The sequence below is a fragment of the Lontra canadensis genome, unplaced genomic scaffold, assembly GCF_010015895.1.
Source record: "Lontra canadensis isolate GAN:19392208 unplaced genomic scaffold, GSC_riverotter_1.0 scaffold9, whole genome shotgun sequence".
Lineage (NCBI taxonomy): Eukaryota > Metazoa > Chordata > Mammalia > Carnivora > Mustelidae > Lontra > Lontra canadensis.
In genome coordinates, this window is record NW_022631003.1 from 38,792,816 (window position 1) to 38,809,871 (window position 17,056).

General features: G+C 34.5%; 1 protein-coding gene across 1 annotated transcript in view; it reads right to left on the minus strand.

Annotated features, from left to right (window-relative positions):
• The window catches only part of CPNE8 (copine 8), a 200,883-nt gene that overhangs the window by 149,234 nt on the left and 34,593 nt on the right, over window positions 1-17,056 (minus strand). The window contains exon 4 of the mRNA XM_032855344.1: window positions 996-1,099. Within this exon, the coding sequence (XP_032711235.1) occupies window positions 996-1,099 (104 nt within the window). The remainder of the gene's footprint in view (window positions 1-995; window positions 1,100-17,056) is intronic.

The following is a 17,056-nucleotide window of genomic DNA, read 5'->3' on the forward strand; positions in this document are numbered from 1 at the left end:
AAAAATTTATAAATTGTGACAGCCTGATACATTTTATTGTTTCCAGCTATTTAAAGGCATTTCTATTTTTAAAGACTTATAATGTTCATAAACTATTTTAATTAAGTACATACTATATGTTGTAGTTTTCCCTCTCAATAGACTTCCTTTGAACAATATCCAGATATTTCAACAATCACCAGAGTTTACATCTGTGAAACAAAAATTGAGTAACAAATACTATCTTACAAACAAACTGACTCTAGATTCTCTGCAGACAAGAAGTTGAATTTAATGATACTTTGATATGACTAATTCAACATCAAAGTAACAAGAATGTTAAAAGAATCAAAAATTCTGGCTCCAGTATCCTGGGTCTTGGTAATAGGAGGCCACGAAGAGATAAAAGGAAGCAAAGTTTAGACAGAGATCCATATACTACACAAAGAGGCAGCTGAGAGAAACTTCATGATCTGGGGGACACAAGGAGTAAATAAGATCACCTTGGATATATGTGGAACTTGTAAAGAAATCACTGAGGCCAAAGATGGTTTGAAAGGATGTCCATATATATCATGCAGCATTTCAGCATAGTTAAAATGCTCACTATTTTTTCAATAAACATATAGCCAAAAAACTTTAAAATGCAAAGTAACGCTAGGGATAGTGCTCTGGCCACACTCTAAGTAGAATTAATGTACTTTCCTGCCAATATACCTAGTATTTGTGCAACCAGACCCAGCTGTATGTCACAAAATTTGCCTTTAAAAATCTATTTTGGGGGGTACCCGGGTGACTCAGTGGGTTAAAGCCTCTGCCTTCGGCTCAGGTCATGTTCCCGGGGTCCTGGGATCGAGCCCCCCGTCGGGCTCTCTGCTCAGCAGGGAGCCTGCTTGCCTTCCTCTCTCTCTGCCTCCCTCTCTGCCTGCTTGTGATCTCTGTCTGTCAAATAAATAAATAAAATCTTTAAAAAAAAAAATCTATTTTTTAACAATGCGAGTTATACCAGAACTTACAAGTCAAAACGAAGGTTCTCCCTTTCTTCAAAAAAGTAGTCCAGGATAAATTTTCGTACAAAATCAGGATTTAAAGTATTATCAATCACTTCAGTCCTTCCAAACTGTAGAGAAAGAGAGAGAGAGAGGTTAAAATCAAGCCTTGCATGGTTACTGATTACAGCATAGCACCTAGTATTAATATAGTTCCTCGAAAACATAAACAATAAATATCCTAATGACTAAAAAAGTAAAGCCGTGCAGGAAAGTTTTTTGAGACAAAAATTATTCACTCTTATTCACCCAGGGAAATTTGAAAATGAGCACTGAGTTCGTTCAAATTATTACAACAGCAGCTTCTGAAAATTCAGATAACAAGCTATAACACCTTCTCCCCTCTTATCCCCACTTCAAAGCCAAATCCCATGCTAGTCAAAGGAAGTTATTTCTCCCTTCAATTTTAGTGCATCACAAATATTTTTCTTAACCTAGTGTAGAACTAGGCTAAGCAACATATATTCTTAACAACTGGAGGGTCCTAGTATTCATAATCAGGAAGTCCTCTACATGAAACAGTTTATTAGCTGTGTTTTGGGGAGAAATTTCTTATACTCTATTACACACTTCAATAATTTGGGTTTTCTTTTGTTTTGCTTTGCTTTGCTTTAATTCTTATGGTATCTAGACAGCCTAAAATGAGATCTTTAATACTTACTGGTTTTAAGCTAGTAAGTTGCACTTTTGCTTTAAAAAAGTAAATTTCTCCACCTTAGGGGAAGTGGAAAACAAAGATAAAACTTTCTAGTCTTTCAATGTGAAGGAAGGTCACCAGGCTCTGCTTCCAAAGTCAGACCAGAAATATAAATTTTACAACTCTCTCTCTCTCTTTTTTTTTTTTTTTTTTTTTTGTATTCAGCTTACATTCTTCTTCTACTCCCATGGGATTCTAATAAGGGAATTTTAACCTTTAGTTCTGAACAGATTTATGCATGCCATCTTATCAGAGAACAAACTTTTATTAAAGTTCACAGAAATACTATTTTTTAATAGGAATAAGAGAACTGTGCTAATCCACTAAAAAGTGAAGGTCATGGTTACATAAATTTTGATAATAAAACTATGGCAGAAAATACTGATGACAAAGGAATTACTATGGCTATTGCTAACTAATTATACACACACACACACACACACACACAAAACAGTTTATAGAGGCTTATGTATCTGACAATGTTTATATCATGAACCAGTATCATACAGACAAACCACAACTGAGGTCATTCATTCAACATTTTCAAAATATTAAATACTTCCTGTGAATCATAATAATAATTATAGCCATTTATTGAGTACTTACTTGGTTTCAAGTACTTCTCACACATTACTTTAAATCTTTAGCATAACCATGAAAGGTAGGTGTTATTAGTCCCAATTTAAGGATGAAAAATCTTTGAAAATAAATCAATAAATAAAGATGAGAAAATTGAGGCAGAGGATTCACAACCTTTGGCTATAAAATCTTTCTAGGACTCTCCTTTATTTCAGAATAAAACACGTGAGGCCCTGAGAAGATCCAACAATGAGCCTATCCATGATTCCTAATTTTTAAAAAGTGGGAATGTACCAAAGAACCATGTGCTGGCCATACCCCTACACCCCAAAAGAGCAGTGCAGAGGTCAAGAAGTTTAAGTCTGGACCCAAGACAGCCTGGGCCCCACAGCCTTTCCACTGCCTGGAAGCTCCCCAGGCCACAGCTGGGAGCACCAAACCAGCAAACGCACAACACTCTCAAACAGAAATTCAGCCAGGATCCGTATTCCCCAGCACCCAAATCCCTCTTGTAGATTTGAACCCAAACTCACATTCGGAGGAAAGAAGACAGAGTGAAATTTCCCAGTGTGGGCCCCACTGAGGTACAAGCCAACAATTTTCCAGGGCCCATGAGCCATGAACACATACAAGGCTGTTTGCTGGGGACAGCTGGCTTGTCAGCAATATGGGTAGCTGCATATACTCTGCTATCTTAAGTGCAGATTACGCAGCCATTAAAATTCTAGCTCATCATCTCTAGATTACAAACACTTATTACAGTAGGCCTTCCCACACACAACCCTGAAACTGCTTTCGATGATCTCGCCAGTAACCTTCACAATCGCACAATCCGGCAGTCACTCCTCGGCTCTTCTCACACTAGACCACTCAGCAGCATGGGATGTGGCTGTCTCCGCTTTCCTTCCTGAAGCAGTCTTTTCTTGCTTTTGACCCCACATTCCTGTTTCTCTTCCCCTCCTAGACTCTCAGGCATGCAATCTCTCATTGTCAGAACCCAGTTCTAGGCCCCCTTCATCTGCCTATCTTCACTCTTCTGTTATTTTATCTGTTCCTTTGGCTTTAAATCCCACCTACATGATGGTAACGTCCAAAAGCAAGCATCAGCCCACACTCACCTCTGAGTTCGCTCATGCACACAACTGCCTTCTCGGCTTACACATGTGGTTGCCTAACACGTCCCGCAGAATTACTATCGATCTTTGAATACTGATTTTATACCACAACCAGTACCCCAACCCTGTCCTTACCAAGTCTACCCCTTGGCAGTAAATAACACCATCATCTTCTTGGTTCTTTTTGCCGTAAACAGGAGTCAAACTTCTGAACTCCTTCCTTTTAACCCACTAACTCCTCTTCATCACCACCTCGTAAACTGGCAATTCCAACCTCAAACACATCTCCCAGCCATCTCCTTCTCTTGGGATCTCTTGTCCACAGCTTACGTCAAGCTTTTCAGCCTTCTCATGGACCACCTCAGGGCCCCCCTATCTCACACCTTTGTGTCCTTTTGCTCTCCCTCTAATTCTTCCCCCATATAACATCCAGAATAATCTTTTGAAAAAGTTTAAACACAGCCATGCAATTTCACCTCTCCAACAGTCTCTAATGGCTTTGCATAATACTTCAAACAAAAACCTCTTTTCTTTTGCCTGCAGGACTGGCTCATTTCTACCTCTTGGTTTCATCATGGGCTAGTATCTCCTCTTTCTCTTCTCCCTGGCCAGCTGGTCTTCTTTTAGAGCCCTTTACTCACCAAATCCTTTTTATCCCATGGCCTTTGCACCTATGTGAGTAACTCCACTCTTCGATGGCTGACTTTTTCTCATCTTCTAAGCCTCTATTTAAATGTCAGTCTTCTGGCTCTAAATACGCATGCTAATGTTGGCTCCCTACCCCTAAAATTATTCTCCTTCATAGCACTTGTTTCTTTCCTTTATAAAACTTATATTTTGTAATTATACTTTTATTTATTTGTTTCATATTTCCCTTACTAGACAGTATGTTCCATGAAAGCACAAGACATACACAACTTTGATTTACACCAGTACAAAACTGAACAAATGATTAGCTAAAGGAGATCTATATTGTTCAAAGAGAAAAGAATCAAAGATCCTGTATAATATAACACCAATTTTGATGAAAATATATGTTTATATAGAGAGATAAAAATAGAGGAAGGTATACCAGAATATAGAAATTAGCTTCTAATTTTTTTTCATTATGTATTTCTGGGCTTTCCTAATTTCTTGCAATAAGTATTTTTTACTTTCAAAATCAGAAACAGGAGTGCCTGGGTAGCTCAGCTGGTTGAGCGTCTCACTCTTGGTTTTGGTTGGGGTCATGATCGCAGGATCATGGGATGAGGCTCTTTGCCTATTGCAGAGTCTGCTCGAGATTTTCTCTCCCTCTCGATCTCCCTCCTGCCTGTGCGCTCTGTCTCTCTCTTTCTCTCTTAAATAAATAAAATCTTTTTAAAAATTAAAAATATCAAACTTTTAATTGGTGTTATTTTTTTTAATTCTTTCTACTATGAAAAATGAAAACTGGCAGTAATAAGAAATCACAGATACATTACGACTAGTTTAGCTCATGGGAAATGCGTTAGTTCTTTCCCAGAGGCTGGATTATATTAGCTATCAACCACGTGATTAATCTTTTTGACTTGAAACGAAATTTGTCTCAGCTAATGCTTTATACTACCAAATCAGAAATTTCTAATTCCTTAGAAAATGTACAGTTGCATATTAATTCTACGTAGATCAGAGGGAACTAAAATTTGAAGGAAAGACAATTATTAATAACCCTTATCAATGGTATACAACCAGAAACAGCTACATTTGGTAAAACTGCAACTTGTATCCTACAAAGTCTTCTTCTGAGTATCAACTATCCTGGATTGTCAGAAGTACCTACAAAGCTGATTACCATAATCTCTGGCACAATGAACATATTTAAGTATGTGAACAGTCAAGCCCTTTTACATAATTATACAGTATTATGTTTCATCATTCCACAATGAGAAAAATGTGAGAAAAATGCTTTTACTCAACAAGTGTGAAAATTTTCAGTCATTTGAAAGAAGTATATAAACTATTAATTTTATTGGAACATAAAACACTGTTTCTTATAAAACTTTAAGCAAAAAAAAAAGAACGAAAGAATTCGCAATCAAGTCTTTGAAAGTTTTCCTTTGTTTTATGCTTGAGCTAATCGGATAAATACCTACTTTTCCAATTTAGGAACAAATCCTGCAGAAAATGATAGAATGGAAATATTCCTGATTTCTAAATCAACTAATTGTTAGACTGCTTCAGAGGAGCATTCCTAGAAGAACATTCATCTATTTATGGCATCAAGCAGATGAACTCTGTTTTGATAAAAATGTTCAGAAAGGTTTAATATATTGTGAAGGCCCAGAACAGCCACCCAGGTCATATTCATGTGTCAACGGAAGTGAAAATGATGAAGAAAAATATCACCTGCACAAGTGCACATTTGTAATTTGGTTATCATAGAAGAATTAAATCTTACTGGTGATGAGCATGGTCTCCAGAAAGTAGACAGGAAGGCCAGATAAACTGAGTATTACAAAAAGAATTTTAAGATAAATTCAATAAAAATGCTCAATTTAGGACTATACATAATCCAACTTGCATAAAGGATGCAAACCATAAGCACACACCCACCCACATCAACACTACACCATTTGAACATATTTCCTCTTGATAGTGAAACACTTGGATTACCAGAAAATCCATGGACCTCCTTGTCTGAGGGAGATACAGTTTTGTCATGTAACTCATTATCTAAGGCTTTTCTTTCTCTCTTTTTTTTTTTAATGTAGAAAAGATCTGAAATTCCCTTAATTATAAAAAGACACTGGAAAATCTGAAGGCTTTATCTAGGTCCTCCACTGTTACAGATGACTGAGATGTCGCTCTAGATGTAGATGGGAATGTAAATTCACACACAGAAGGAAAAAGGATGTTATTACACATAAGTGGTTTTTATTCACTTTTTAGGATCTTCTATTTTTAGGAATGAACATAAATCATTAACCAACAAAAAAAGGAAACCCTGACCACAACCCTATAATGGTCACACATAAAATGCAGAAAGGACTGGGATGCCTCAGTCCGTTAAGCGTCTGCCTTCGGCTCCTGGTCATGATCTGAGAGTCCTGGGATCGAGTCCCACATCTGGCTCCTTGCTCAGTGGGAAGCCTGCTTCTCCCTCTGCCTGCCACTCCCCCTGCTTGTGCTCACTCTCTTGCGCACTCTCTCTGACAAATACATTTTTTTAAATCTTTTAAAAATTTTAAAAAGAAAAAGAAAATACAGAGAAAACTAAAGCCCACCAATTTTTAAAATTATAGTGCTTTAAAAGCTTGATTAAACATTTTAATATAATATCATACTCTAAAAAACAACGTTTTAAGCTGTGAACCATGTCATGGCTTGCTATTAATTCTGTGATTAATGACATGTTTTACCATCTGAAGAGAAAAAAAGAAAATGGACTCAATTTATCAGGGAGGTCCTTATTGGGGAATATGGGTTAATTTTCATCATGTATCAGTTAGGTTTTCATTTATGTAACACAAAATAGTTTTTAAATGAATTGAGTAGATTATTATTTTCATCTATCCTATTATTTTAAATTAGACTGTTTTATTTAGTTATTATCTAAATTCAATTGAAAATAAACTTAAAAATGTATTCACATCAACCCTGAAGTCTCTGAATAGTTAAAAGCAGTTCTTTCCACAGATGCATAATAAATGTTGTTGATGCACATTCACTAGAAAGTGGGCAATTATTAATTTCATATACTCAAAACTAACTTTCAACAACTATCTTTAAAATTCTCCAAAGGAATAATTCCTAGATTTTTTTTAAAGAATTATTACATTCTAGGGACATCTGTGGGTGCCTCAGTGGCTCAGTCATTGAGCATCTGCCTTCAGCTGAGGTCATATCCCAGGGTTCTGGGATAGAGCCCAGCATCAAGCTCCCTGCTCAGAGCCTGCTTCTCCTTCTCCCACTCCCCCGACTCATGTTCCCTCTCTTGCTGTGTCTCTCTCTGTCAAATAAATAAATAAAATCTTAAAAAAAAAAAAAGGAATTATGACATTCTTTAACTGTCTTTCATTAAGACTTCACAACACTTTGTCCCCTTCCTAAAATTATTCTATACAATAGACCTTTAGGCATAGTTTAGCACTGAGATTCTTAAATTCTCAATGTTTGTTTTTGTGAGTTTTATTCACCTTTTTTTTTTTTTTTTAAACTTGGCAGGGAAACAAAAAAATTGCAAGGCTAAGTTTGGGAGTTAGTTTCATTCAAAAATGATCAGAACAAATTTTTGCTTCTGCCAATGACAAATTAAGTTGTTTCAGACCACCTTTTCCCCTGAGAACAGCTAGAAAAATCTGACAAAATATAAAATAATCTTTTTGGAGGCACCAGAGAACTAACAAAATGTTATACATGTGAAACCAAAAACCTAGAGAAAAGAGAAGCCAAAAGAGGGGCCCTGTGTTTGAAAAAGAAGCAAACCAAACTTATGTCAACAATCTCATCAAACTGGGGGGCGAGGGGGGCAACAGAGTTTTTAAAAATCATAAAAGGGTTTTTAATTGAGGGCCCAAAAAAATACGGTAAGAGTTGGGACCCTAAGAGGCTACACCAAATGAATCAGAACAATCCTCAAGAAGCATGAAGTTCAGCTCAGAGAGAGTCAAATCTTTAACTGACTAAAGATAAACTTTTCCTAGCCTAGTTATTTCCCCAGAAGCAAAAGGAAACCCACTCTGGGGAAATATTAAATCATCCAATGCCTCAAGTATATCGCTAAATTTTCTTACACAATATTCAGCAATAAGTAACAGGCATGAGGCTTTCTGCCTCCAGCCCCAATGCAGTTACTTGTAACAGACAAACATTCCAGTGGAGAACCAGAAAAGGTAGTGGATAAAAAACAAAACTTGATAGTTTGCTATTATCATAGAGGTGCAAAGGCACCCAAGAGCTAAAAGGCCCAAGGCTAGAGAGAAGGGAAGTTAATTAATGTGAACCAAACTTTTGCCTGGAACAAGAAGTGACAAAGAAAAAAAGGAAGCCCACATAAGAATGGAGAGAGAAGCAAAGCCCGGAAATCCCAGCAAAAATGAGCCGTACTTTTGAAGACTACACAATCGAACAGAAGTAGCAGCTTAATGAAGTTAGAAAAGTTATCTGAACCTGGATTTCATTAAAATTTCAGGAAAACTAAAGGTGCCAAGATCTAATTACATACAAAGTTACCATTAAAAAAAGAGAGATTAGAGAGCAGAATAGTATCTCTACAGGACATGAAAGTATGCCAAAAGATAGAATCAAATACCAAACTAAAACTGTATTATTTCAGATAAAGCCAAAACACATGCAGACACGAGAGAATGACATAAATCAGAATTAGCAATACAGAGAAAGGAGATGATATAAATCAAAGAGGAAATAGAGGTAAAATAAATAAAACAGCATCTTAGAAATGGAATAAATTAGTAAGGACACAAGAATAATCACAATAGATAAAGCCTTAACAGAAATTGGAAAGAAATATTTTTGCATTTAAGAATCAAAAAGAAATTTAAAAAAAAAAGGAGAGAAAGTAGCAAATATTCAATACGGGCAAAGTGGATCCATCATATAGTAAAAGAAGTCCACACAGAAAAAAATCACAACAAAGACAGACAAGTATTAAAAACTACAATTCATTAGCTCATGACTTAAAGAAAGATAAAATTAGATTTTCTTAAGAGTTTTTGACAGAAATGTTTTATGACAAAACAAATGAACAACATTTAATATACCTAAGGAAAGAAAATGTAATCAAGAGATTTTATATTCTTCATATTCAAAGGGCACAAATTGTTGTTGACATTAAAAAAAAAAAAAGATGAATACTGTTACCCATGAGCTCTTCTAAAAAATCTAGTAGCAACTGAGCTTTAGATAATCAAAATTACTACAGAAATATTGACATATAGAGTGGTGGTGACCATTAGCTATAGAACTAAGACTCAATTAGGTCTAAGAAAGAGAAAATAATGCATGCAATGTCAATATGATCTGATAATGTTGACAGAATGCAATAATATTCCAACCAAAAAGTAGGAAAAACCCCAAAGATCCAGGCACTAAGCATCAATGAGTGCTAAGACCAAAAAAGAGGGAAAACAAGACTTCATTTGCCTCCTACTGAACCTTCACACCATCACCAACAGATTTGCCAAAGGAATTGAACCCATGTCTTATCAACCTTCTGATACAATCTGTCAAATTGTAGAAATACAAAGAACAGAAAAAAACAGGATGAGCTGCACCTTAAGCACATAGTCAATAAGATCCCGACTGTAGAACTACATATGTCAAATGGTCCAGTTATGTAAGATAAGTTGTAAGAAAAACAAAGGAATGAAGGGAAAGCTATAGACTAAAAGAAACAGAAAATACATACAGCATTTTTTGAAGTGTGCAAGACTAAATTATAATGTTAAAAAGTGCACACTTGGGTAATAAAACCATAAACCCACCCCTCACACAGACATATCATTACTCTTGGAAAAGAGAGTTCTCTGATTGGGAAGGTCCACGGAAACAAATTCCAGGATGCTGGCAAAGTTCTACTTCTTGACCTTGTTAATAATTATATGGATGTCTGCCTTCTAAAAATTCACCAAGGTTTTCATTTTTGTATTTGTTTCCAATAAACAAATAAGTGAATGCCAAACGAGAGCATCTTCCTATAAAAACAATTGAGACAATTATTGACAACATAACAGCAAAATTGCAACAACATAAATTTTAAAGGGAATTCTTCATACAGAATTAAAATGCATATAGCATACAAATGCACAAAGAAATGAAAAGCACCTAATAGAGTAAATATATGGAAGAGAAAAAAGAATACTGGTAATATAAAATAATAATAAACTATTTTATGTGTTTATATTATATACAAAATTAACATTCATAACAATGATACCAAACATGTGGACATTGCTGCTATAAACACTGGACTGCATATGCCCCTTAGAATCACTATGTTTGTATCCTTTGGAAAAATACCCAGAATGCAATTGCTGGGTCATAGGGTCGCTCTATTTTCAATTTCTCAAGGAACCTCCATACTGTTTTCCAGAGTGGCTGCACCAGTTTGCATTCCCAATAACAGTGTAAGAGGGTTCCCCTTTCTCTGTATCCTCTCCAACACCTGTTGTTTCCTTAGTTGTTAATTTTAGCCATTCTAACCAGTGTGAGGTGATAGTTTTTATTCGTATTTTAACAGGGGCACTTTTAAAAGACACAGAAGCCAACTTGAAGGTGCTCCTATTTGTCAAATTTGTGAAAATCTGAGCCCCAAAATAAACATTAGTAACATATAAAAATCCACTGAAAAAGAAGAAACTATGAGTCCACACTTATAAAGGAATATATTAAAAGTCTAGTGAGAAAAGAGATATTTATATACCTTCAAAGCATCTCCCCACACACTCATAAACTACTTTCCCAACATAATTCCCAGAGTCTCTTCCCAAAATATTAACTACAAAAAAAAAAAAAAAAAAGAGGGTGACTTTTTGTTGGAGAAGACTAGCAGACATTACTTTAATCAAGTGATCAAAATCAACCTAAACAAAAGTGGAACAAATCAAAACCCTGTGCCACCAGATGGGATACAACAAGAGGAACACACAGTATCACCTCTGTGATATGCCATCCAAAGTTGCACATGAGGGAAAATATCACACAAAATCAAAATGAGAGAAATTCTATAGTGTAGCTGACATTTCATTTTCAAAAGTGTCAAGGTCATCAAAGTTAAGAAAAGACTGAGGAACTATTCAATATCAAAAGAGACCACAGAGGGAGATAAACCATAAGAGACTCTTAATCTCACAAAGCAAACTGAGGTTGCCAGGGGAAGGAGGGTGGGGGAAGGGTGGTTGGGTTATGGACATTGGGGAAGGTATGTGCTATGGTGAGTGCTGTGAAGTGTGTAAACCTGGCGATTCTCAGAACTGTACCCCTGGGGCTAATAATACATTATATGTTAATTAAAAAAAAAAAAAAGAGAGAAACCACAAGAAATGGCAACTAAAGCAATACATAATTCTGAATGGAATCCATCTGTTTTAAAACATATAATTGGGACAACTGGTGAAAACTGAATAGGGTCTTAGGATTTGATGGTAGAAACACGTCAATGTTAATTCCCTAAGTCTCAGTATCATATTATGGCTACGTAGGAGAATGTCCTTTCTGTAATAAAGTATTCAAGTGCTATGGGTCATCATGTTGGCAACTTATTCTCAAATGGTTCAAAGGAAAAACATTCTTTCTATATATGCAACTTTTCTGTAAACATATTTTCAAAATTTAAAGAAATACTTTGAATCTCAAAGCTAACAAAAGTACAACATATCAAAACTTGTTGGATATAGTTAAAGCTCCTCTTAAAAAATACTGTAGACTAAAATGCATATCGTAGAAAAGACAAATGACTAAAAATAAATGTTGTTGTCATCTAACTCAAGAATTTAGAAACAGAACAAATTAAGCCCCCAAAGCATGGGGGAAAGTAACAAAATAATTATAATAGTCAATAACATTTTTAAAAACTAAATTAAGTAACCAACAAAGGCAAATATGGATTCTTTGAGACTAATAAAACTGATAAACCTTTACCAAGATGGAGCACGGGGAAAAAAAGACCAAAAATGCAAATTATTAATATCAAAAAGTAAAAAAGGCATCATTAAGATCACACAGAAATTAAACATATCATAAAAGTATATTCCAAGAAAATTTATGCCAATAAATGAGAATTTGGGCAGAGCTAATAAATTCTTGGAAGAATCTAGCACACAAAATTGACAGAAGAAGAAATTGAAATCTTGAGTAAACATACATGTAAGAAAGGAAATGAATGTGAAGTTAAAATATCCCACAAAGAAACGTCCAGGCTAAGAATGCTTTAGCAGCAAAATTTTCTAAACATTTTAATTAAGATATGACATTAAACTTTCATATACTCTCTCAGAAAACAGAAAAAGTGGAAATACTTTCAAGCATATTTATTGAGGCCTGCCTAACCTAAACAACAAAATCTGAAGTCTATGACAAGAAAGGAAATTTGTAGATCGATATCACTTATAACATAAATACAAAATTCTAATAAATATTGGCAAAGCATACCAACCAATATATTTAAAAGATACCACATTATGAATCAGTTGGTTTTATTCCAGAAATAAATAAAACATGTAATTCACCACATTCACAATATAAGGAAAAATAATATAATCATCTCAATAGATGTATACATGAAAACTTTACCATTAAGACCAGGAACAAAACAAGGATGCTTCCTATTATTACCTTTATTCTACATTGTACAAGAAGAACTTGTCAGCACAATAAATATCATGATTAGATGGGAAAAAATAAAACTGTAATGTGCAGATCAGCACAGTTTATGCAGAAAATTTTTAAAACGCCATAAACCATTATTAGTAAGTTGAGCAAAGTCACTTCAGAGTTATTATCCAAAAACTAAATTATATTTCATATATCGCAATAAAAAATAAAAATGAAAAATGATGAGTTAACATTAAGATCAAAAATATTAAATCACTAAAGTTAAATCCAACTAAAAATATGCAAGAGCTCTACATAAAAACTGTAACATCTTAAAAGAAACCAAAGAAAACTTTAATTAGAGGGCACCCATATTCATATATTGTAAGGCATACTATTTTATATATTTCAATTCTCTGAAATTGATATACAGTTTCAACACCATCTCAGATGTCATAGTGTGTCTCTGTGTGTGTGCATGTGAATATATATGTATGTGTATAAGGTAGCAAATAAATTCCAAAATTTCTCTGGAAAAGTAAAAATATTAATTAATTACTTAATTAAAAGTAAAAATATTACTTAAGAATACTCTAGAACAGGGTTCAGAAAATTACAGCTTCTGAGCCAAATACGGCCCGCTGCCTATTTCATTAATTAAGATTCACTAGAGCATAGCCATCATCAAGCGTTCATGTATTGTCCACGTCTGCTTTCATGCCACAATGTCTAGAGAGACCAGAGGGCCACTTAGCTTAAAATATTTATGCAGCCCTTATTTATATCTGGTCCTTTACAAGAAAAGAAAAATGCGAACCTTTGGCCTTGAAAATCTTGAAGGAAAAAAAAAAAAAACTGCCAAGCACAAACAACCAGATTTAGTTATTAAAAGAGTTATTAAAACAAAGTATACCACAGTAGAAACCTATAATACTCTCACATTTATAGTCATTTCATCTATGACGATGGTGATATGACTGTACAGTGGAGAAAGGAAATCTCTTTAATAAATCATCCTGGGTCAATTAGATACCATATGGAATCAACGTAAATTTCATCTCAAGTCATATCCAAAAATTAATCTCAGAGGAAGTGTAAATCTAAATATGAAAGTTAAAACAATAAAACTCTAAGATATAACCTTGGGGAAGGGAACATCTTCATGACCTTCAAATAAGAAAGTTTTCTCAAACAAAACAAAAGCATAGCTCATAAAGGAATTGACTGCTATGTCGACCTAAATTAAAATTAAGAATTTCTGTTCACTGAAATACACAGTTCAGAGGGTAAAAAACCATGCTACAAAAGGAGACAAGGTATTTGCAAGACATATAAGCAACAAAACTTCCCATCCTTAAGATATAAGTAACTCCTAAAAATCAATAGCAGGAAAAACAGCCAAACATGCACATCGTAAAAGATAGGCAAATGGTCATTAGGCCTGCCAAAGGATGCTCAGCCACACTATCAGGAAGTTAAAATCTAAACAGGACACCTTTGCACACTAACCAGAATGGAAAACATTTAAGAGTCTTATAACAGAAAACATTAGCAAGAATGCTCTGCAATAAGAATGGCAGATGGAAAATGCTGGAAAATGATTTGGCAGTATGGACTGAAAATGAAAATATGCACACTAATGGAGGCATCACAATCCCTCATTTCAAACTATATTACCAAGCTACATTAATTAAAACAGTATACTACTGGCATAAAAACAGATACAGAAATCAACAGATCAGAATAAAGAGCCTGGGATTAAACCTGTGCATTATCAATTAATTTACAACAAAAGAGCCAAGAATAAACAATGGAGAAAGGACTGCCTCTCCAGTAAACGGTGGACTGCCAAATGCAAAAGAATGAAACTCTTAAACCATATGCAAAAACTAATTCAAATTGGATTAAAGACTTGAATGTAAGACCTGAAACCATAGAATTCCAAAAAAAAAATATAGGCCATAAGCAACTGAACATAGGTCTTGGTGACAATTTTTTCAATCCAACATCAAAACTAAAAGCAACAAAATCAATAATGCATCAAACTTAAAAGCCTCTGCACAGCAAAGGAAACCATTAAGAAAAAGAAAAGGCAACTTAGTGAATGGGAGAAAGTATTTTCAAATCACATATCTGATAAGGGTTAGTATCCAAAATATATAAAGAACTCATTTAATTCAATAGTTTAAAAAAATCCAATTAAACAACAGGGAAAGGATTTAATGAGGATTTGATAAACATTTTTCCAAAAGAGACACACAGATGGCCAATAGGTGCATAAAAGGTGCCCAACACCACTAATCATCAGGGAGATGCAAATAAAAGCTACACTGGGATATCACCTGTTAGAATGGCTTTTAACAGAAAGACAAGAAATTACTAGTGCTGGGAGGATGTGGAAAAAGAGGAACCCTTGTGCACTGTTGGTAGGAATGTAAACTGGTGCAGCCACTGTGGAAGACAATGTGGAAGGTCCTCAAGAAATTAAAAATAGAGCCCATCATATGATGTAGCAATTCCATTTCTGGGTATTGACCCAAGGAAGACAAAAATGCTAATTCAAAAAGATAGATGCACCCCCATGTTCACTGCAGCATTATTTACAATAGCTAAGATATGGAAACAACCTAAGTGTCCATCAATGAATGAATGCATAAAGAAGAGATTTATATATATATATATATATATATATATATATATATATATTCTATATTTTAATAATCTGTAAATAATATTCTATACCTAATATCCTAATGTTCTATATAAATAGATATATATCTATAGCTATGTATCTATATATTCTAATATATATGTATTCAAATATTATTCAGCCACAAAAAGAGAAGGAAATCCTGCCATTTGTCACAACATGAGTGGACCATGAGAGCATTGTGCTAAGTAAAATAAGTCAGACAAAGGCAAATACTGTATGACCTCACTTCTATATAGAATTTTTTTTTAAGATTTTATTTATTTATTTGACAGACAGAGATCACAAGTAGGCAGAGAGAGAGGGAAACAGGCTCCCTGCTGAGCAGAGAGCCCAAAGTGGGGCTTGATCCCAGGATCCTGAGATCATGACCTAAGCCGAAGGCAGAGGCTTTAACCCACTGAGCCACCCAGGCACCCCTTCTATGTAGAATATTAAAAAATAAATAAGAAATAAATTTAAAAGACTCACAGGTCCAGAGAAAACATTGGTGGTTGCTGCCAGAGGCAAACATGGGGAGTGAAAAATGTGGGTGAAGAGGTCAAAAGGTACAAAATTCTAGTTATAAAATAAATCTATCATGGTATAATGCACAGCATGGTGACTACAGTTAGTAATAATAGAAGGTATATTTGAAAGTTGCTTAAAGAATTAACTTAAAAGGCCTTATCACCAAGGAAAAAAACTATGTGTAGCGATAGGTGTTAATGAGATTTATCGTGATAATCATTTTACAGTGTATGTGAATATAGAATCATTATGTTGTATCTGAAACAAATATAATGTTATATGTCAATTATATCTCAATTTTTAAAAAATGAAAATATGTATAACTTATGGTTTAGAAATTTTACTCCTATGTATACAAATTTCAATCCTATATATACAAACAATAAGAATAATAAATATATAAAGATAAGTACAAGAATGTTCTAATCATTTAATCATAATATTCAACAACTGGGAACAACCCAAATGTCTATCCAGACTAGCATGGGTTATATTCATAAATAGAAAGCCACACAGCAAAAAATATGAACTATTACCACACACATGGACAGACTTCCACAGCATAACTGGGAGTTATGAAACTAGATACAAATAAACATATACTATATCATTCTATTTACATAAGGCTTAGGAATAGAAAAAATGATCCTATAGTGCTAAAAATCAGGATAGTGGTTTAATTTGGGAGGAGAGAGGGGCACAATCAGAATTGCTCGATTATAGTAGGTTCTACTTCTGATGCAGGTGGTGGTTACATGGTTGATATGTTCACATCTAATAAATTATCGTGCTGTATTATTTTCCCCTTTATTCGGCTATGTTTTATTTCAATAAAAGGATATATTAAAAACAGAACAGAAATTCAGCCATAATAAAAAGGAAATCAATTCTGCCATTTGCAAGACAACATAGATGAAATTTGAGGGCATTATGCTAAGTAATAAGTAAGCAAGTCAGTCAGAAAAAGATAAATACTATGTGATCACATTTTTTATGTGGAATCTAAAAAAAACAAACTCATAGAAACAGAAGAGACTAGTGGTTGTCAAGGGTGGTGGGAATGGGCAAAAGTGGTCACTGGATACAAACTTAAAGTCCTAAGATGAATAAGTTCTGAAGATGTGAT